At 40.8% G+C, this 21,568-nt stretch overlaps 1 protein-coding gene across 1 annotated transcript; it reads right to left on the bottom strand.

Annotated features, from left to right (window-relative positions):
* Positions 1-1,046: 1,046 nt before the first annotated feature.
* On the bottom strand, positions 1,047-21,351 carry AIF1 (allograft inflammatory factor 1). The gene is made up of 6 exons (XM_039346341.1): positions 21,185-21,351; positions 16,667-16,728; positions 10,231-10,297; positions 5,691-5,732; positions 2,903-3,065; positions 1,047-1,414 (listed from the first exon to the last, which is right to left on the bottom strand). The coding sequence occupies exons 1-6, from the start codon at positions 21,321-21,323 to the stop codon at positions 1,330-1,332; spliced, it is 558 nt and encodes a 185-aa protein (XP_039202275.1). The 5' UTR covers positions 21,324-21,351; the 3' UTR covers positions 1,047-1,329.
* Between the last annotated feature and the right edge of the window lie 217 nt (positions 21,352-21,568).

Raw genomic sequence — 21,568 nt, 5'->3', positions numbered from 1 at the left:
GGGACCTTAGAGGTCTTCTACCCCAAACATTGCTCAATTGGGGAACCCTATACCAGGGGTCCCCAATCCCGGGGTCCGTGGACCGGCACCAGTTGGTGGCATGTCAGAAACCAAGCCACACAAACAAGCAAAGCCCCATCCACAGGGTGCAGGCAGCATGCAAAACCACACTCCCTTCCGGTCCATGGAAAAACCTCTCTCCATGGAACCAGTCCCTGGTGTCCAAAAGGTTGGGGGCTGCTGCCCTATACCAGGGATAGGCAACCTCGGCTCTTTTATGACTCAGCTTGGAAACCTCTCCCTTTCCCCTCAGCATGGCTGGCTCAGGAATTCTGGGAGTTGGAGTCCACGAGTCATAAAAGAGCCAAGGTTGCCTACCCCTGCCCTATACCCTTCCAGTCAAAGTGGCTGTCCAATCTCTTTTTAAAAACCTCCAGAGGAGCACCCACAAATTTGGGAGGGAAGTTCTTCCACCAATTAATTATTCTCGCTGTCAGGAAATTTCTCCTTAGTTTTAGGTTGATTCTATGATTCAGATGTCTGAGGTAATTTTGAACTGGTCATAAATCAAGGTCTACCTGGACTTGGAACTTGTTGGGGGAAATAAAGTTTGACAAATGTCACAGGAACAAGGCTGGGAAAGACTCTGATGAATTAGCCAGGAAGTAAAAGTTTATTCCCCTAGCCTAGCATCAGAATGGGGAACTTAGCCCAATAAAAAGAGAAAAAAACCAGAGAAAGGAACAAAGCTTTGCTTTGGCTGAAGAGGAAATAAAAGACAATGTTAGAGACATTATTTATTTTTAAAATGTGCAATAATTGCATTTACCTCCCCCCACCTTTCAGGCCTTTGCTGGTACAGGCAGTCCTTAACTTAATGACCACAATTGAGCCCAAAATTTCTGTTGCTAAGCGAGACATTTGTTAAGCAAATTTGGCCCCATTTTACAACCTTGCTTGCCACAGCTGTTAAGTGAATCACTGCAGTTGGTAAGTTAGTAACACGGTTGTTAAGTGAATCTGGCTTCCCCATTGACTTTGCTTGTCGGAAGGTCACAAAAGGAGATCGCATGATCCCAGGACACCGCAACCGTCATAAATACGAGTCAGTTGCCAAGCGCCTGAATTTTGATCACATGACCCTGGGGATGCTGCAACGGTCGTTAAGTGCGAAAAACGATCATAGGTCCCTTGTTTCAGTGCCATTGTAACATTGAATGGTCACTAAATGAACTGTTGGAAGTCGAGGACTACCTGTATAGTCTGTGTGTGTGTACGCGTGTGAGTGTGATAATACATGATTCTTCTTTGTTCTCTTCTTGGGGATGGTTAAGGAAGCTCTCCCACCGTTTTCTTTGGAGCAGGACCAGTTGGAAGCTCTTCCTTCTCTTTCATTTTTTCGTACATTAGAATTCTGCAGCGAAGCAGGAAAACAAAAATGAATTCACAGAAGATACTCTTCATTTTCCCTGAGTTAATGTCTTTTCCTCTTCGAAACCTGGTTGTTACAACATTATTACAAAAGGAATAATATGGGTGGGTGGGTGGGTGAGTGTTAAATAACTAGAATCAGAGAATCCTTGCTAACCTGTTCACCTTGGAGATCTATCCACAGATTCCTAACTTCTGCAGAGACTTGTTTTTAAACCTCCTCTACTTTTTTGCCAGACAGCTTGATAGAATAAGAGTTAATAGAATAAGAGTTGGGACATTAGAGATCTTCTAGTCCAACCCCCTGCTCAAGCAGGAGTCCCTACACCATTTCAAACAAATGGATGTCCAATCTCTTCATAAAAACCTTCAGTGATGAAGCACCCACAACTTCAGAAGGCAAGACATTCCACTGGTTGATTGTTCTCACTGTCAGGAAATTTCTCCTTAATTCTAAGTTGCTTCTTTCCTTGCTGATTTCCATCCATTGCTTCTTGTCCTGCCTTCACGTGCTTTGGAAAATAGGCGGATAACTTATTTTTTGTGGTAGCCCCTCAAATGTTGGAACACATCTATCGGGTCACCCTTAGTCCTTCTTTTCACTAGAATAGTCATACCCACTTTCTGCAACTGTTTTTTATATGTTTTAGCCTCCAGCCCCCTCATCATTTTTGTTGATCTTTGCACTCTTTTGAGAGTCCCAACATATTTTTTTATATTGTGGCAGTCAAAAGTAGATGCAGTATTCCAAGTGAGGCCTTATGAAGGCATTATAAAATGGTATTAACATTGCATGTGATCTTGATTCTATCCCTCTGTTAATGCAGCCTAAGATTGTGTTAGCTTTTTTGGCAGCTGCAGCACACTGCTGGCTCACATTTAAGCAATTGTTCACTAGGACTCCAAGATCCCTCTCTTAGTAACTGCTATTGAGCCAGGTACCATCTATTTTATACCTGTGCATTTGGTTTTTCCTGCCTAAGTGTAGAACTTTACTTTTCTCACCACTGAATTTCATTTTGTTAGAGTAGGACCAGGTGTTCAAGTCTGTCAAGGTCCTTCTGAATCTTGAGCCTATCTTATGGGATGCTGGCTATTCCTACCACCTTCGTGTCATCTGCAAATGTGATGAGTTTCTCATCTAAATAGTTTATGTAGTTGGTCTAAAACAGAACCTTGGGGTACTCCACTACTTACTTCCCTCTATGTTGATGTAGGTTCATTAAGGACTACACATTGAGTTCAGTTTGTCAGCCAGTTACAAATGCATCTGGTGGTGATACTGTCTATCCCACATTTTTCTAACTTAGTAAGAAGTAGGTTTGTGGTCCACTTTGTCAAATTCCTTTCTGAAATCCAAGTATACTATGTCCACAGCACTTCTCTGCTCCACCTATGTCATATTGTAAATCGCCCAGAGTTACCTTATGATAAAATGAGTGGTTAATACATTTAATAAATAAATACTTACATTTTAAGGATAGCTGATCGCTTTCCCAGCATCACAGCGACAAAGTCATGGTAATTGATGGTTTCTCTCATCCCTCCTGTGGCCTCAGTGATCATTTTTTTCAGTTCTAGGTGGGTCTTGGCTGCACCCAACTTTTCCAACATCTGCTTCAGAGCCATGATATCTTGAGGAAACAGGAGGAACAAGAATGAACCACAATAAAAAGAAAGATAAAAAGCATAAAAATGCACCAGCTTCTAAGAATATAGGATAGGGTAGGCTAGGCTAGGCTAGGATTAGGGGAGGATAGGGTAGGGTAGGATAGGATTAGGGGAGGATAGGGGAGGATAGAATTAGGGGAGGATAGGATTAGGGGAGGATAGGGGAGGATAGAATTAGGGGAGGATAGGGGAGGGTAGGATAGGATAGGATTAGGGTAGGGTAGGATAGGGTAGGATAGGATAGGATAGGATTAGGGGAGGATAGGGGAGGGTAGAATTAGGGTAGGGTAGGGTAGAGTAGGATAGGGTAGGGTAGGATAGGATAGGGTTAGGAGAGGATAGGGTAGGGGAGGATAGGTTAGGATAGGATTAGGGAAGGGTAGGATAGGATTAGGGGAGGATAGGGGAGGGTAGGATAGGATTAGGGGAGGATAGGGTAAGATAGGATTAGGGGAGGATAGGGGAGGGTAGGATAGGATAGGATTAGGGTAGGATAGGATAGGATTAGATAGGATTAAGGTAGGGTAGGATAGGATAGGGTAGGATAGAGTAGGGTAGGGTAAAATAGGGTAGGACAGGGTAGGATAGGATAGGAGAGGATTAGATTAGGGTAGGATAGGATAGGGTAGGGTAGGGTAGGACAGGTAGGGTAGGGAAGGGTAGGTAGGGAAGAGAAGGGCAGGGCAGGATAAGGCAGGGTAGGGCGGGGCAGGGCAGGGCAGGGCAGGGCAGGGCAGGGCAGGGCGGGGCAACGAATGGTAACTAATCAAGGAGAGAAGCAACCTAGAATTAAGGAGAAATTTCCTGACAGTGAGAACAATCAATCAGTGGAACAACTTGCCTCAAGAAGTTGTGAATGTTCCAACACTGGAGGTTTTTAAGAAGAGACTGGACAGCCATTTGTAATGGTATAAGGTTTCCTGCCTGAGCAGGGGGTTGGACTAGATGACCTCCAAGGTCTCTTCTGACTTTATTATTATTATTATTGTTAGTATTAGTATTAGTATCAGTATTACTATATTATTAGTATTATTATTATAGTTTGTAAATGTTAATCTCTGACACTGTGTCTTCTGCTTTAAAAATGGTCTCTCTACAAATAGCTACATATAACTGGTATGTATAGCTATATTATTCCATCTCAGATAAATCTGTTAATCTCACCTTTTCTTCAGAAGTTAAAGGGGGTATATAGGAGGCGCTCCTTTCATTTTAGCCCTCCAATAATGGCTCTGTGAAATTAGCTTCAAAATCATTCAATTTCCACAGGTGACAGATACTGAATTTAAATCTGGGTCTCCCCAGTCTTAAACCAGCATTTTATGCACTGCACTGCACTCATCCACAAATTTATGAATAGTTAATATTTTCACATGGTATTTTTCTTTCAGGCCTTTCCATTTTTTTGCCTTGTTAATCTTAATAGTCTTAACTTCTGATTTGATTATTTTTTTTTACTGATTTTAATTCTTTGGTTTTTATTTTGTTACATTTGTATACTTGTCTTGCAGACTTTTGTAGTTTAAACAACTTGACTTTTGAAAGCAAGATGTTTTGTTTCTTTAGGTTTGTTTCTCTTGAATGATATTATTGTTAATTGCAGACCTCTCCATGTGTATGTATTTGTGTGTGTATAATATGTGTGTGTGTGTGTGTGTGTGTATAATGTGTATAATATTGCTAGGAAAAAATTGTCATGGATACAAACATGGAAGATATTAGGAACCAAGCTTCTTCAAGGAAGAAGCATTCTTTAACTGTGGTATTTTATTAGTAATTGGAACAATCAATAAAGCAGGATAATTGATTATTTCATTCTTTTAAATTTTTTAAATAAACTTTATTAGAAGTTTGAAAACACAATAAAAACTAACAAGAAGTAATATTTAGAATGAAAATAGAGGAAAAAAGAAAAAGAATAAAGACAAGAATGCAGTAATGAAAGAAAGGAAAAATTATAAAGAAATAACTTTCAATTTTTTTTATAGCAGATAAGTATAAATATAAGAACCCATTCTTTTAAAATTGTGATAGAAATGGATTTGATCAATCATCCAACCCATATTTCCTGAATAAAGATTTGAATTAGAATACAGTTTCCTTTCTAATTGTACACTTCCAGATTTAGTAACAGAGGGCCTCATTCAAAAAGCAGACCAATATGCCTATTCATATGTATATTTTTTAATGAGTTTAGAAATGTTTACTTTGAAAGCACATATATTTGGCTATCCTTTAAATATTCTAAACTGAAGATGTGAGGGCTGTTTTTACAAAACAGCAGATTGATGCAGAAATAATATCGAATGGAAATTGCAAAGATTGACCAGTTCGTTTTTACACTAGATTCTAAATCCATATTTTTATGGATGATGTGTCAATTTCATTTTTAAAACTGTGATTAATTTTAAATATGTTGGCTGAGAACTGGAGGAGTTGTTGGGAGTGTAGGAGGTAAAACAATCTTAGCATATTTCTGCGTGATTATTTATGATCTGTATTATTCACAGAGCAGAAAGATTATAGATGCTTATAGAAAAATATTTCTGTGCCCATTCATGGGAATCTCATTTACCAATAACACTTACCTATATCACCTTGTGCGTTGAGATCAAATTCCATGTACTTCTCTGCAAAAGAAAGCAGGTCAGCAGAACATTTTAAGTTTATCCAATCCACCATAAGTTCCAACAGCAACTGCTCAGATAGTCCTATGAAGCCGAGAACTAGTCCTCAGATTTAGTTGTATACCCACACATAAATTTAGAGATTTTATCCTGTCTCATGCTAATTTGACTTTTCTGTGTTGGATGCACAAGGAAGAGGGATCATGAATCAATGTAATCCTGTCTGTCTGTCTGTCTGTCTGTCTGTCTGTCTGTCTGTCTGTCTGTCTATCTATCTATCTATCTATCTATCTATCTATCTATCATCTATCTATCTATCCAGCCATCTTTCTATCTATGATTTAACTCCCCTTAATACCATAATACAGCAGCATGATATTGAATAAATGGAGCTTCAGCATAATATGAAGATGTAGGCTTAAAAGAAAGGAGTAGCCATAAAGGATAAGGAAAGAGATCCATTGATACCAAACAAAAAGGAGAACAACCCATATAATTGATTTGAGCGTTCCTGATTTACTTAAAGGTGCTTTTTAAAAATGCATCCAGATATGAATCATGCACTGCATACAGGTAGTCCTTGACTTATGACCACAACTGAATCCAAAATTTCTGTTGCTAAGTGAGACATTTGTTAGGGGATCTTGCCCCATTTTACAACCTTTCTTGCCACATTGGTTAAGCAAATCGCTGCAGTTTTGTTAAATTAGCGACACAGTTGTTAAGTGAATCTGGCTTTCCCATTGACTTCGCTTGTCAGAAGGTGGCAAAAAGTGAAAACGTGGCCCTAGGACACCGCAACGGTCATAAATACGAGTCAGTTGCCAAGTGTCTGAATTTTGATCATGTGACCAAGATCAATGGTCGTAAGTGTGAGAAACAGTCATAAATCACTTTTTTCAGCGCCGTTGTAACTTTGAACGGTCACCAAAAGAAAAGGTGTAAGTTGAGGACTACCTGTGCTTGTTGTTACTCAGTGTGCAAATCAGATAACTAAAGGTCCTTGGGATTATCTTCCTTCCCCCAAATCCGCCAAATGAAGAAAATAAAACCGTTCTCTCCTCACCTCCTAAATTAGGCTAATGAAGATTGAAAAAACTTTCGGGACATGGAGTGCTGATTGTTGGAGCGCAACAACTTCCATTCAAGTTGTTTATGCAACACCTGGATTGGTTTGACATTCCTGTTATTTTTTTTTTTAAATTTCAGCACCTGAGCTGCTTTATTTCAGGATCAGATGCCAGGAATTACTTCTAGGTTGAGGAGGAAAAGCTGGGGAGTTGGAGATGGGCCATTTCTCCCTTGAAAAGAGGAAAAATAACAGCTCTCAAAAGAAACCAGCATGGCTGCATAAAGAACTCTCTGACAAATTGAAAGATAAAAAGGACAAGTATAGAAAGTGGAAAGAGGGGCACATAACTAAGTCAGAATATCAGCAAATAGCCCGAGCCTCCAAAGATGAAGTGAGGAAAGCCAAAGCTCAAAATGAACTAAGGCTTGCGACCAAAGTCAAAGATAACAAAAAAAGCTTCTTTCAACATGTAAAAAACAAGAAAAAAGTGAAGGAAATGATTGGTCCATTAGTGGGTGAAAGTGGCAAGAAGGTGACAAGCAACAGGGAGAAAGCAGAACTATTTAACTCGTTTTTTGCATCTGTCTTTACACAAAGAGAAAAAACAGACCAACCTATCAAAAATAGTGCCATAAAAAACAGAATAGAAACGCAAATTAAGATAGGCAAGAAAATGGTAAGTGAGCACCTGTCCAGCCTAGACGAGTTCAAATCGCCAGGACCAGATGGATTACACCCCAAGGTTCTCAAGGAACTGGCAGATGTGATCTCAGAACCACTGAATTATATTTTTCAAAGATCCTAGAGAACAGGGGAACTACCAGAGGACTGGAAAAGAGCTGATGTAGTTCCCATCTACAAAAAAGGAAAAAAAATGGACCCAGGAAATTACAGACCTATCAGCCTGACCTCAATACCTGGGAAGACCTGGAAAAGATAATCAAACAACGAATCAACAAACACCTAGAAGCAAACAAAGTCATTACTAAAAGCCAACATTGGTTTGTCAAAAGTAGATCATGCCAGACAAACCTTATTGCAGTCTTTGACCAAGTGACAAAATTAGTGGATCAAAGGAATTCTGTGGACGTAATTTACTTGGACTTCAGTAATGCATTTGATTACTACTTGACAAGATAGAAAAATGTGGGGTAGAAAGCACCACCATCAGATGGATCTGTAGCTGGCTGACCGGCCGTACTCAGCGTGTGGTCCTCAATGGAACTGCATCTACATGGACGGAAAGTGTGGAGTGGGGTGCCCCAGGGCTCTGTTCTGGGCCCAGTGCTCTTCAATATTTATATCAACTATTTGGACGAGGGGATAGATGGGGAACTCATCAAATTTGCAGACAACACCAAGCTGACAGGAATAGCCAACACTCCAGAAGACAGGCTTAAGATACAGAAGGATCTGGACAGACTTGAACACTGGGCGCTATCTAACAAAATGAAATTCAATGGTGAAAAAAGCAAGGTTCTACATTTAGGCAAGAAAAACCAAATACACAGGTATAGCATAGGGAGTACCTTGCTCAATAGTAGTAACTGTGAGAGGGACCTCGGAGTCCTAGTGGACAATCACGTAAATATAAGCCAGCAGTGTGCTGCAGCTGCCAAAAAGGCCAACACAGTGCTAGGCTGCATTAACAGAGGGATAGAATCAAGATCACGTGAAGTATTAATACCACTCTTCAATGCCTTGGTAAGGCCACACTTGGAAGACTGCATCCAGTTTTGGTCACCACGATGTAAAAAAGATGTTGAGACTCTAGAAAGAGTACAGAGAAGAGCAACAAAGATGATTAGGGGACTGGAGGCTAAAGCATATAAGGAACAGTTGCTGGAATTGGGTATGTCTAGTTTAATGAAGAGAAGGACGAGGGGGGACATGATAGCAGTCTTCTAGTATCTCAGGGGCTTCCACAAAGAAGAGGTGTCAAGCTATTTTCCAAGGCACCTGAAGGCAGGACAAGAAGCAATGGGTGGAAACTAAGCAAGGAAAGAAGCAACCTAGAACTAAGGAGAAACTTCCTGACAGTTAGAACAATTAATCAGTAGAACAACCTGCCTCCAGAAGTTGTGAATGCTCCAACACTGGTGGTTTTTAAGAAGAGACTGGACAGCTATTTGTCCGAAATGGTATAGGGTTTCCTGGCTGTGCTGGGGGTTGGACTAGATGACCTCCAAAGTCCCTTCCAACTTTACTACTACTACTACTACTACTACTACTACTACTATTTTGAAATAAATGGTTTCCTCCTCTCCTAGTTCCTGAGCATCAGCTGCGCTAGCAGGTCCTTTAATGGGCAGGTTGGCTTGCCAGGTTTTCATTTCCCCCTCTGAAGGCTGGGCAAAGCCAGCAGGGCTGAATATGGATAAGATCCTGGTAATTTCCTCCTCTGTTTTGACAGGGAAGCTACACTGGCCTGAAAATCGCGGTTCCCATAGGTTCCTCTTATTCTATCTCTAGAATGAGGATTGTGGAGATGTTGTCCTTGCATGAGAGAAGTTACGTTCTCCAAAAAGCCCGGAGATAATGGGCAGGAAAGGGAAGATTAGCAGATATTCTGACTCTGAGTTAAAAACGCCTTCTTTTAAATCAAGTCAGATAGATAACTCAATAGAAATGGTTTCATAACAAAAAATAAATTTTTAATCAGAAAGATTACTTGCATTCATGCTGTGTTGTTACTTCTGGAAAATACATCTTTTGTCCATTCCTTTAGGTAAAAGGATGATGCTCTCTTCCATACCATCTTTATAACGGCTCAGGCTCATCGGGTGACGTCTGATGGCCATGCTTCTTTCAGACAAAGACATTCCAATCTGGCTTGTGTCCAGGAAGTCTCCCAATGCCCACTGACCCATCAACAAACCCAGCATTTAACCCAATAACTGCCAGATATTCTAACATACTGATACATGCTCACTAGTTAGGGTTACATAGAGCTATACGAGGTTACATAGAGCTATATGCAGAGAAAGGAAAAGATCCACGTTTGGCCCTGGTCTAATAATTGTCTGCTGCTACTGGGAACAGCAGGGGAGTTCTTTAGGAAGCAAAGAAGTAAGGAAAAGGGCAGTGGAGGAGAAATGGCCAGGGAAGCAGGCAAAGAAGGAGAACAATGAAGGCCAAGACTGGCATGGTTGGAGGTGGCAGCAGGCCATTCAGTACTGTTATGGCTTGGGAGTTGCTAACCATAGATAAATGAAGTTTGACCTCTCTTTCTAATCCTCTCATCATTTAAGACAGGGGCCTTCAAACTGGCTGAGGAATTCTGGGAGTTGAAGTCCACAAGTCATAAAAGGGCCAAGTCTGAAGACCCCTGCTTTAAGAAATTTGGAGTAGATCTGTTCTACTCTGTTAAACTGCAGTACCCCATTCCACCCTTTCCATTATTTTAAGTCCGTCACCAATGTCACTCACTTTTAAATAGCTCTAGTTTTTCAGCGAGGTCTTCATCCGTGCTGTATTTTGGGCTCTCCAAGAATTCCTGTAGAAGGGGGGGGGAGGTGGGAAGGAGTTTAGAGTGAGAAAGCAAGGGTTACATCCCAACAGAAAGTAAAGAGGCAGTTTGAGGGTGAGAATAGCATTCTGTATGTCCTAATGGAAAAATGGTGGCCCATCTTAAGACCCATCCAGTATTTGAGGGGCCGCCACAAAGAGGAGAGGATCATCAACTTATTTTCCAGAGCACCAGAGGGCAGGACAAGAAACACTGGATGGAAACTAATCAAGGAGAGAAACAACCTGGAATTAAGGAGACATTTCCTAAGTGAAGTCAATTAACCAGTGGAACAGCTTTGCCATCAAAAATTGTGGGTGCTTCATCACTGGAGCTTTTTAAGAGGAGACTGGACAGCCACCTGTCTGAAATGGTATAGGTCAGGGGTAGGCAACCTTGGCTCTTTTATGACTCGTGGACTTCAACTCCCAGAATTCCTGAGCCAGCATGGCTCAGCTTGGAAACCTCTCCCTTTCCCCTCAGCATGGCTGGCTCAGGAATTCTGGGAGTTGGAGTCCACGAGTCATGAAAGAGCCAAGGTTGCCTAGGTATAGGTTCTCCTGCTTGAGCAAGGGGTTAGACTAGAAGACCTCCAAGGTCCCTTCTAGCTCTATTCTGATTGATCGAACCTGGTAAGACCATTAAGACTCAATTCCATTCATACTTAGTTGGGAGTAATTTTGATTGAACTCTGAATAGTACTCTGATTCAGTGTTTCTCAGCATTGGTAGCTTTAAGCTGGGTGGACTTCAACTCCCGGCATGCTGGCTGGAAGAATTCTGGGAGTTGATGTCCACAAAGCTTAAAGCTGTGAAGACTGAGAAATGCTCGTGGGTTGGCTACATTTCTTAAGCAAGACCACCCTTTTTGCATTCTGAATGAAGCTGAATAAATACTGAACAAAAATGGAACATGGCTGAGGGTAGTAGAATTGTAACCTGAGGATTTAAAACCGGATTGTTTTTCTGCTCCAAAATGGTGTGGATTCCTTTTACTCAGATTAAGGCTGAGTGATGGTCTCTCCATCAAAGTTTCCATTTAGATTTAAGCGTTTCATATGAAGAGGAGGGGTTCACCTTCCAAATTTTCAATGGTATCGGGTGTATATATTTTATTTTTAAATTTATTTTTAAGCAGAACGGGATCATTTTGACCACATTTTAACCAGGAAAGCTGCTATTTGATTCAGTTGAAAATACGGCAAGGGCTTGGTTATAATTTCAATCAGTTACTTTTCTTGATTTAATTGCAGCAAGTTAGATTGGAAAGACTTCGGGGTTAAGGCTTAAATTTGATCCTGATTCCCACGAGAACCCCAATCCTTTGTGAGCACAGTAATTTAGGAATGGCAGATAGAAGCCTTTTCGGGTAGAACCAAGGCAGTAAAAAGAATTAATATTTAAGTCAACTGGTCATTAAAAATCCTTTTGAAGGTTTGTGAGGCTTCAGAAAGAATGGAGATTGCCTAAAAATCATCAGTCGCAATATGTCCAATTAAATCATTGTTGATATTCCAATGCAGCTAACTGCATTGCCAGCGGCAGAAATTACTGACTGTGTTAAGAAAGGTCTTGCTGGTGTTTAAATGTATAGGGAAGGGTCACCTGGGGCAGGGGGGATATAGGACAATGCGCTGTGGCCAACTCACCAGGGGACAAGAGGTACACTAACATTGAAGAAATGGTGGAATAAAATCGCTAAAGAAAGGATGCAAAAGGAAGGATAAAATGAGATGTGAATGACAAAGGTTAAAATATTTTTTAAATTACTTTAAATAATTAAACTGAATTGTTGAACTGTCTCAAGGTATGTTATCCCATGGTGAGTTGACCGTGGTGAGTTATCTCAAAGCGAGTTGTCCCATTCTGGGGGCAGGAGGGTTCAAAAAAGTAAAGATGGTCAGAGTGATCATACAATGAAAGCCTTGGGGTTTGAATCACAGGATCACAGCTGCCATCTTAAATTTTTGACTCCTTTGAATATAAAATTGCATTATTACATACACTGAGATGCATCTTGCTCTACTGTATTTTAACTTTAATCTCTCTCTCTCTCCCTCCCTCCCTCCCTCCCTCCCTCCCTCCAGTGAAGGCAGTACAGGAAATCTCTCTGAAATGACAACACGGGTTGTCTAGTATTGTATTCTAATTTAGCCAGTAGGGGGCAGTTAAACTATAGGGTTAGGTAGTATTTTGGACCAGACACAAACTAGAATTTCAACAGTGTTGGCTGTTTGCTTTCACAATATAGTTATGGTTTATGTAACCACTTTGAGGTGAAGAAACCCAGCCTGCTTGTTAAAAATGTAACGTATCTTCCAGAAAATTCAGATGTACAGCAGGAGATTCAACTGCCTCCCTTACAATCAGGAGGAGTTAACAGAGGCATAAAATCAAGATCATGTGAAATGTTAGTACCACTTTATAATGCCTTGGTAAGACCACCCTTGAAATATTGCATCCATTTTTGGTCACCACAACATAAAAAAGGTTGAGATTCTAGAAAGACTGCAGAGAAGAGCAACAAAGATGATTAGGAGACTGAAGATTAAAACATACTAAGAATGGTTGCAGGAAATGAGTATGTCTAGTTCAGGGGTAGGCAACCTTGGCTCTTTTATGACTCGTGGACTTCAATTCCCAGAATTCCTGAGCCAGCATGGGAGTTGAAGTCCACGTGTCCTAAAAGAGTCAAGGTTGCCTACCCCTGGTCTTAATGAAAAAGAAGTTGTGGGTGCTCCAACACTGGAGGTTTTTAAGAAGAGATTAGACAAAATTTGTCTGAAATGGTTTAGGATCTCCTGCTTGAGCAGGGGGTTGGACTAGAAGACCTTCAAGATCCCTTCCAACTCTGTTATTCTGAGTTTCATAGTTTTCCAGCTAACACATTTTATTGCAAGGCACGTTTTTGTGATCTACAACTCATTTCACCAGGTGACATGGGGCGACTTGACTCTTGCGGGATTGGAAGACGGAAAATAACCATCTGAGACAAAAAGAAATTTCATCAGCACAACTTTGAGTGTGAACCTGCCGTCAAAAGATTTCAAGTTGTCTCAAAAGATATTAACAAGTACAATGGGTCTTACCAGCGTTCAATTGATAAGGAACTTGGAATGGTTTCACAGAGGGTTATCAGGCAAAAGGAAGACGCATCCACCTTTTTTGTCCTCTGTCCAATAGGCATAGACTTAAAATCAAATAATAGCTGGCTTTGGAGTGTCTTGGGATTATTTTGGGGGGGGCTCTTTTCACAACAGTAGTCACTGAAATTTATATGTATTGCGGCCAGTGATGGGATTCAAATATGTGAACAACCAGTTCTTTGTGTGGATGCGCTTCTGGAGGTCCATTCTGGGCCTGGGCAACAAAAAATTAGCTACTGGTTCTGCCAAAGTGGTGCAAACCAGCTGAATCTCACCACTGATTGCGGCTTGTAAATTGTCTGCTTCTTTCTCTTTCTTGTCGGTCAACAGACAAAACCACCTAGATGTACACTATTTAATTTATTTCCTGACTCCAGCAATCACCTTCAATCCAGCTTCTTCACTGTAGATCACATGGTTGCTTATACCTTTCTGTGGTGAGACTTGGTTTTATTGCTATCATGTATCCTTGAAAATAAAAATTTACTTATTTATTTTATGGAAAAATGTTGCAGTTGAAGAGCCGGTCTTTCTAATGCTGGAGAAAGACATCTCACATCTAGGCCTAAATACATCTTTTTTTGCAGGTTTTTGCTCTAATTATTGTCACCAAAAAAGTTAAACAGTATGTCCGTCTTTCCCTCCTAAGTCCTCCTGTCCAATTGTCCATAGCCTTCTTTGCCTGTTCAGATATCTGATAGCTCTAGTCCAGGGGTGTCAAACTGCTGGCCTGCGGGCCGGATGCATCATAGCGAAACTGCGCCCACCCCATTGCCGGTGATGAGAAAAAAAGACGCAACACATCACGTGACGTTGCGAGTTTGACACCCCTGCTCTAGTCTCATTTGTAGCTGCAAAACCAACTTTGTCCCAAAGATGATTTTTCAAAAGGCAACTGGATTTTCTTTGTTTTTCCTTGAAGACGTTTCGCTTCTCATTGGAGAAGCTTCAGTCAGAACTGAAGAAGCTTCTTGGATGAGAAGCGAAACGTCTTCAAGGAAAAAACAAAGTCCAGTTGTCTTTTGAAAAATCACCTTTGGGACAACCAGGTCCTGGATGACTGAGAATCTCCACAGGCAAAACCAACTTGTTATTCGCCATCTTCTCCTAGTTTAAATCCTCCATCATTCTGACTTGTTGGAAAAGCTGTTGTCAGATTTCTCCTGATTCTCAACTCCCGTGGACTGCTGTATCACAGCTCTTCTCCTACAATGTTCTTAACCTTACAGAAAATCTTCAGTCGTATTCATACTATGAAATGGAATCGGGTAATGACATGATGGTTGATAAAGAGCTTTATATGCTGATCATTGTGGTTTGCAGAAATCGAGACTTTGGCAACAGAGTTTCTTGGTTGGTAATCTGTCATTTGAATCTCTCTGCTCATGTATTTACTAATGGGATTATTTCACCAGTAATTGAAATGCAACATGAGACCTAAGGATGACCTTCGTTTCCCCTATGTTTTAATCCAATGCTGCAACTTTTGACATAAGATAACCGGATGGAATCCACAGCCTCTGGTTTGCTGAAATGTAGAAAATAGGTGATCTCCAGATTATATGATGTGAGACTGTGGGCAAATAAACGAATATAAAACAGAGATGAGAATCTGTACCTGAGATTGCTGAAGCGAGATAGCTATATGGTAAATATTCAGATATACAATAAAATTGGAGTAAGTCAAATAGAGTGCCGATTGGCAGAAAGCTTTTAATATTGGTAGATGTAGGCAAAATCTAATTTTTGTTTATTGATTGGAACTTTTTTAAAAAATATATTTTATTGGTTTTTTTTAATTTTAACAAAGAGTACTTTAGACACACCGTGGTATTTGGGTAAACAAACAATTCAAGGTAAAAACATACATAAACAGCTCAACTTAATACATTCAACTATCATCTCTCTATTTCTCACAAATAACATAATAGATTTAATATATTCCATTTCTAGCTTAGATTTCTGTTACTACTCCACCTGTTTTAAAGCTTTATCAATTTAAAATTACCATAATCAAATATTGATTTACATCAACAAATTATCACTTCAAGTATCTCTACCATGTATATTAAAGTTTTTAATCTCTCTCAGCCCTCTTCTTATCACCAATCTCATTCATTTCTTCTTCCAGTAATAACTAACTTAATTAAAAAAAAACCAATGTTAAACCTTAGTTCCTTTCAATTCATTACTCAAACTTCAGATATCCAATTAGTTATCATACCTTATCAGATCATATTATTATAGGCAAAAATCACCTAATCAATTTAAGCACTTCAAAATTACATTCTCATGACTGAACATTTTTTTTCAACTCCAGAACATATATATATGTATATGATTATATATTTTTTATTCTTAATACAATCCATAGAGTCAAGGTTCTTTTATCCAAACCATTCCATAGAACAAAAGAAGCATCTAATTTAAACACATATGTATATAGTTATAACTGACTTAATTAAGAGAAAAGAAAAAAGAAAAAAGTAATAATGTTAAACCTTAATTCCTTTTAGTTCATTACACAAACTTCAAATTCCATCCAATTAATTATCATTCCTTATCAGATCATATTATTATACACAAAAATCACCTATTGATTGGAACTTCTTAATCATCACCCTGTTTAGTGGATAAGAACAGTTCAGTACGTATCACCTGGATAAGACAGAGTGTTAAAAGATGGATGAAAATAATCTTAAATTTGTGGGGAAGAACTAATGTAATAAAAATGAATTTTGCATCAAGACTGATATGTATTTATTTGGGGATCAGAATCTGTTTGGACTGGGCCAAAGTTTTCCAGGGAGCTTGAGTGGCTGGGTGAGGGGATTAGAACCCAGGTCTTCTTACTCCTAGTTCAACACCTTCACCACTAGACCTTGGGCCAGTCCCCTGTCTCAAGCCAAGAATCACTTTCATAATTAAGGATAGACTTGAAGCCATTGTCAACCAAGGGTGTTCCTCAATTAACTTTGTTTCCTAGGTTCACATATAGGTAAGCATCTCTCATGAGGCTCAAAAACAGTGTTTCTCAACCTTGGCAACTTTAAGATGTGTGGACTTCAACTCCCAGAATTCCCTAACCAGCATGTCTGGCTGGGGAATTCTGGGAGTTGAAGTACACGCCTCATAAAGTTGTCAAGGTTGAGAAACACTGCTCAAAAACGATTGGTCGACAGTGTGTGGTGTAACATAGCTTTGAGTCTTACCTTGTTGATGGAATCTAACAGTTCCTCCTGCTGGATCTTCAACGCCCTAAAGGCCTTTCCTCCTAAGGGAGGGAGAAAATATTAACAGCCATGCAAAGTTGTCTGCACATCTCCCTTCCTTCCCACATGTTCCTCTGTACCTTATCCAGTATTTACAGTTCCTCTTTTAATTGCAGTTTCTTGATGAAAAAGGAGATGAGATGTCCCTTTCCTTGGGTTTTGGCTTGCTGTAAATCTTGAGCAATCAAAGAGGAACCAAATATTCTGACTCTGTGTTTTTCTGTCGCTCTTCTCCACCCCTCACCCCCCCCAATAACAAAGAGGAAAAGCAAAAGCTAAAAAGCAGCTACTGGTAGTCCTCGACTTACAACCACAATTTAGCCCAAAATCTTTGTTGTTAAGGGAGACATTTGTTATGTGAGTTTTGCCACATTTTATGACATTTCTTGCCACAGTTGTTAAGTGAATCACCATAGTTCATAGTAACTCGGTTGTTAAGTGAATCTGGCTTGCCCATTGACTTTGCTTGTCAGAAGATCACAAAAGGGGATCACATGACACCCAGGACACAGCAACCGTCATAAATATGAACCGGTTGCCAAGCATATGAATTTTGGTCACATGACCCTGCGGTTGCTGCAAAGGTTCTAATTGTGAAAAATAGTGATAAGTCACTTTATTCAGTGCCGTTGTAACTTTGAATGGTCACTAAATGAACTGTTGTAAGTCAAGGATTACTTATAAAAGACTGTGGCTACGGTGGAAATCTGACATTGCAAAGTTGGCCAGGGAAGAAAAGATGGGTATTTAGGTTTTGCAAAAAATAATGTATCAGCTTAAAAGACTTTTTTTGTGGTGGTAAGAATGGCAAACTTTCATATTCACAAGTAATTTGTGTTGTTTCGAAATATGTGCCCATAATAAGAAAGGAGGTAGTGGTGATTGGCATGGCCGTTGGTCCTTAGAGGTAGCCCAGAGGAAAAGCACCAACTGTGAGTGCTCACACTACCTTCGTTGTGAGGTTAGATCAGTGGTTCTCAACCTGTGGGTCGGGACCCCATTTGGGGTCGAATGACCATTTCATGGGGGTCGCCAAACAACGCAGTCCGCCATTTTTTCCCCCTTTTCCTTAGCTGTGCTACTCCCTTTTACTCTACTGGCTTTTGAAAGCCAATAGAATAGACTCTCTTGAATAGAGTCTAATTCTATTGGCTTTCAAAAGCCAATAGGAATTGTCCAGGCTGTCTCTGCCCTGCTGAGCCCACCAAAAGTCCCATTCTGCAAACGGTGCTGCACCAGTTGAGTAGTCCTCGACTTATGACCGGTTGAGTAGTCCTCGACTTATGACCGATTGGGGGTCGCGGCATTAAAAAGGTTGAGAACCACTGGGTTAGATCTTGCCAGTCTGAAAGCACATCTCTTCCCCTTTACCTTTATAATCCAAGAAATGAAGGAAGGTCTTCTTCTGAAATGGAATGGGATAACTCTCCGCAGCCAATTCGGCACAGGACAACTCGCCGTGGGACAATTCAACTTAATCATTTAAAATAATTCTAAAAATTATTTTAACTTCCTTCATTCGTGTTTAATTTTGTCCCTCCTTTTGCATCCTTTCTTTAATTATTCCATTCTACCATTTCTTCAATATCAGGGTAACTCTTGTTCCGTGGTGAGTTGTCCCAGGGCAAGTTGTGCTATGATGAGTTGGCTGCAGTGAGTTGGCCATAGCAAGTTGGCTGTGGTGAGTTGTCCTAGACCCTTTCTGAAATGTTTGCCACACCCATGTTGTTTCTCTGGGCTCAGCTGCCTCCTATCTGATTGCTGCCTAATCTGCAGCTCTTCTTCTTCTTCTTCTTCTTCTTCTTCTTCTTCTTCTTCTTCTTCTTCTTCTTCTTCTTCTTCTTCTTCTTCTTCTTCTTCTTCTTCTTCTTCTTCTTCTTCTTCCTTCTTCTTCTTCTTCTTCTTCTTCTTCTTCTTCTTCTCTTCTTCTTCTTTCTTCTTCTTCTTCTTCTTCTTCTTCTTCTTCTTCTTCTTCTTCTTCTTCTTCTTCTTCTTCTTCTTCTTCTTCTTCCTCCTCCTCCTCCTCCTCCTCCTCCTCCTCCTCCTCCTCCCTCCCTCCCTCTCTCCCTCCCTTCCTCTCTCTCTCTCATTCTCACAGATCATTACAGTGATTGCCCAGGGAACCATTGAGGGCCTCCAGACCTTTAAATCAATTGGTGATCCTTAAAGACAAAGGTAAGCAACCTAGTACAGCTACTCCTTGACTTACAACTATTTGTTTAGTGATCATTCAAACTTACAACGGCACTGAAAAAAGTAACCTGTGACTGTTTTTCACATTTACAACAGTTGCAGCATCTCCACAGTCACGTGATCAAAATTGAGATGCTGGGCAACTGATTCATATTTGTGACATTTGGAGTACCATAGGATTCCCTTTTGTGACCTTCTGTCAAGCAGAGTCAATGGGGAAGCCAGGTTCATTTAGAACCGTGTTACTAACTTAACATCTGCAGTGATTCACTTAACAATGGTGGCAAGAAAAGTCATAAAATGGCGCAAAACTCGCTGAGCGTTTCACGTAGCAACAGAAATTTTGGGCTCAACTATGTTCAAAAGTCAAGGACTACAGATATCTATCACTCTCCTTCCTTGACATGCTGAAAAGCAAAATAAAAAAGGCCCTTCCTTCCTTCCTTCCTTCCTTCCTTCCTTCCTTCCTTCCTTCCTTCCTTCCTTCCTTCCTTCCTTCCTTCCTTCCTCTCCATTCCAGTCCACTCTACCCCACTCCATTCCACTGAGGCCCTCTGCATGGACTTCTTCAAGGAAGGGTCATCTCACGTCAAGACATCCTGAGCAAATTATGGAAGTGCTGACTTTGATGGTTCATAACTTGAATGTGAACTTAAATGCTGACCATTGGATTATTTGTTTTATTTTTAGTTTAGCTCAATATAGTTTAAATTCAAAATTATTTAAATTCAAGTTTGCGTAATCTGCATGATGACCTGTGGATGCACGAGACATCCGCAGGGCCACTGCTGCTATTTTTCTTCCTTTTCACTGCGCCACACCCATTTCAGAACATTGCCTGCTTTAGGGCAGAACACACATTTTCAGCAGTTGCCCCACTAAAATTTGTGATACATTCAAAGGAAACTTTGAGCCTCCAGAAGGAAACTTGACCTCTTTAGGTTGATGGCTTGGCCATCCACCCCATATAAACAATAAATGAGAGAAGGCAAAAGCTAGGAAGTCAGAAACAAGAGTTTTGCACTAAGGCAGAAACAGAAATTACAGTCTCCAAGCTGCAGGTAACTATTGAAAGTTGTGGGGTGTCCCTTTTGGACAATGCCAGACCTTATCATTTTGTACTTTCTGTGGGATATGATTAAACACATAATTAAAGAGCAACCCAATAAAGAGAGAATAAAATCTAAAAATAAGTCAATATGTGCAAAATTAAGTTTCATTCCTGTCCTTGACCCACCTTCTCCTTTTGATAGAGTATGTTTGCTGACCCACTACCCAACAGACAGTGCTGGAATACTTGAGCCCCCTGATTGTAAGGCTCCCTGTTTCCAAGACTACACAAAAAAGTCAAGTTGACAGCCGCAACAGTGCCATTGAAGTTCTGTCGACTGACATGTTGACTTTTTTGACCACATCCTGCAGATCCCCCTGATTCCTGCTTTTCAAGCTGGGACTGTCGCTGTGCCTCGGTCGGGAGACTTCAAGCTGTTGATTGTTCTAACAGGATGTCACTGCCAGCTTATCAGCTGAGTTCCCAGGAAAGATTCAAAGATTTATAATAAACCTGGAAGGGAGGTCTTCTAGTCAAACCCCCTGCTCAAGCAGGAGACCCTATACAATTTGAGATAAGGGGCTGTTCGGTCTCTTAAAAACTTCCATTGATGGAGCACCCACAACTTCTGTTGGCAAGCCCTTCCACTAAATGATTGTTCTCACTGTTAGGAAATTTCTCCTTAGTTCTAGGTTGCTTCTCTTCATGATTAATTTTCACCCATTGTTTCTTGTCTTGCCCTCTGGTGCTTTGGAAAATAGGTTGACCCTCCCTCTTCTTTGTGGCAGCCCCTCAAATACGGGAACACTGCTACCATGTCACTCCTAGTCCTTCTTTTCTCTAGAGTAGCCATATCCAAATCCTGCAATCGTTCTTCAACTTGTAAGCCCATGCTTGCAAAAATATCTGTTCATCAGATCAAGGAGTTGATAAGAACCCCAGCCCTTGCTCAGCTAAAGTTCTGCAGGGCATCTGGGAGCCCTCCTTAGACTTTAAGGTATCCTGTTAGTCTCCTTTCACAACCCAAAGTTGTTTTCTCCCGTGGTTCTACCTGGCAAAGCCTAGCCAAATTCTCTTTTTGCCCTGTTTACCGTGTCTTTCACTCCTTCCCTTTCCCCTTGGTCCCTCTGGTTCTCTTGCTGTTAATAATTTCCCAATGCTAGTCTCTTTCCCAACTCTAAGTTGCAAAAGACACTTTCCCAAACAATTGGTACCTTGTGGATTCATCGGCTCACTTGTGCCTTTGCCTTGTCTTCCAAAGGGTCCCCTGGATTCCCCCACACGGCTCTGCTCAGCACCGCTCTGCTTTCTCCTACTCGAGCGTCCTCTTTGTATAGACAGCACAGTAGGCATGCATGTATGTGTGAAGTGGCCACTTCCTTTTTTCTGCTCAGAGAAACCACAGTTCATTGGCGCGCACCCGTTGCATGGGTGGAAGTAGGCATAATGTTTCGGGAAGCCTCGTGCTGCAGGGAACCCATGGGGGGGGGGCAGGCTGGAAATGACAGGCCCACCCTTTGTGCAGAAGGAGCAGGTGGAAACTCGAGGCAAGGCTGGGGTGAAGGAGGGTTGAGGGAGGGATTTGGAGGGGGAGGGGA

The sequence above is a fragment of the Crotalus tigris genome, unplaced genomic scaffold, assembly GCF_016545835.1.
Source record: "Crotalus tigris isolate CLP2741 ecotype Arizona unplaced genomic scaffold, ASM1654583v1 scf7180000017989.1554031673:749699, whole genome shotgun sequence".
NCBI classification, from domain to species: domain Eukaryota; kingdom Metazoa; phylum Chordata; class Lepidosauria; order Squamata; family Viperidae; genus Crotalus; species Crotalus tigris.
This window is presented reverse-complemented; position numbering and strand designations above follow the sequence as displayed.

Excerpts from the sequence above, each read along its gene's own strand:
- AIF1 (XM_039346341.1), bottom strand. The coding sequence starts at position 21,323 with ATGCCTACTGTGCTGTCTATACAAAGAGGACGCTCGAGTAGGAGAAAG. Across the intron at positions 10,298-16,666 it reads TGTTAGATTCCATCAACAAG|GAATTCTTGGAGAGCCCAAA; the intron begins GTAAGACTCAAA and ends CCCCTTCTACAG. Across the intron at positions 5,733-10,230 it reads AAAACTAGAGCTATTTAAAA|AGAAGTACATGGAATTTGAT; the intron begins GTGAGTGACATT and ends TTTCTTTTGCAG.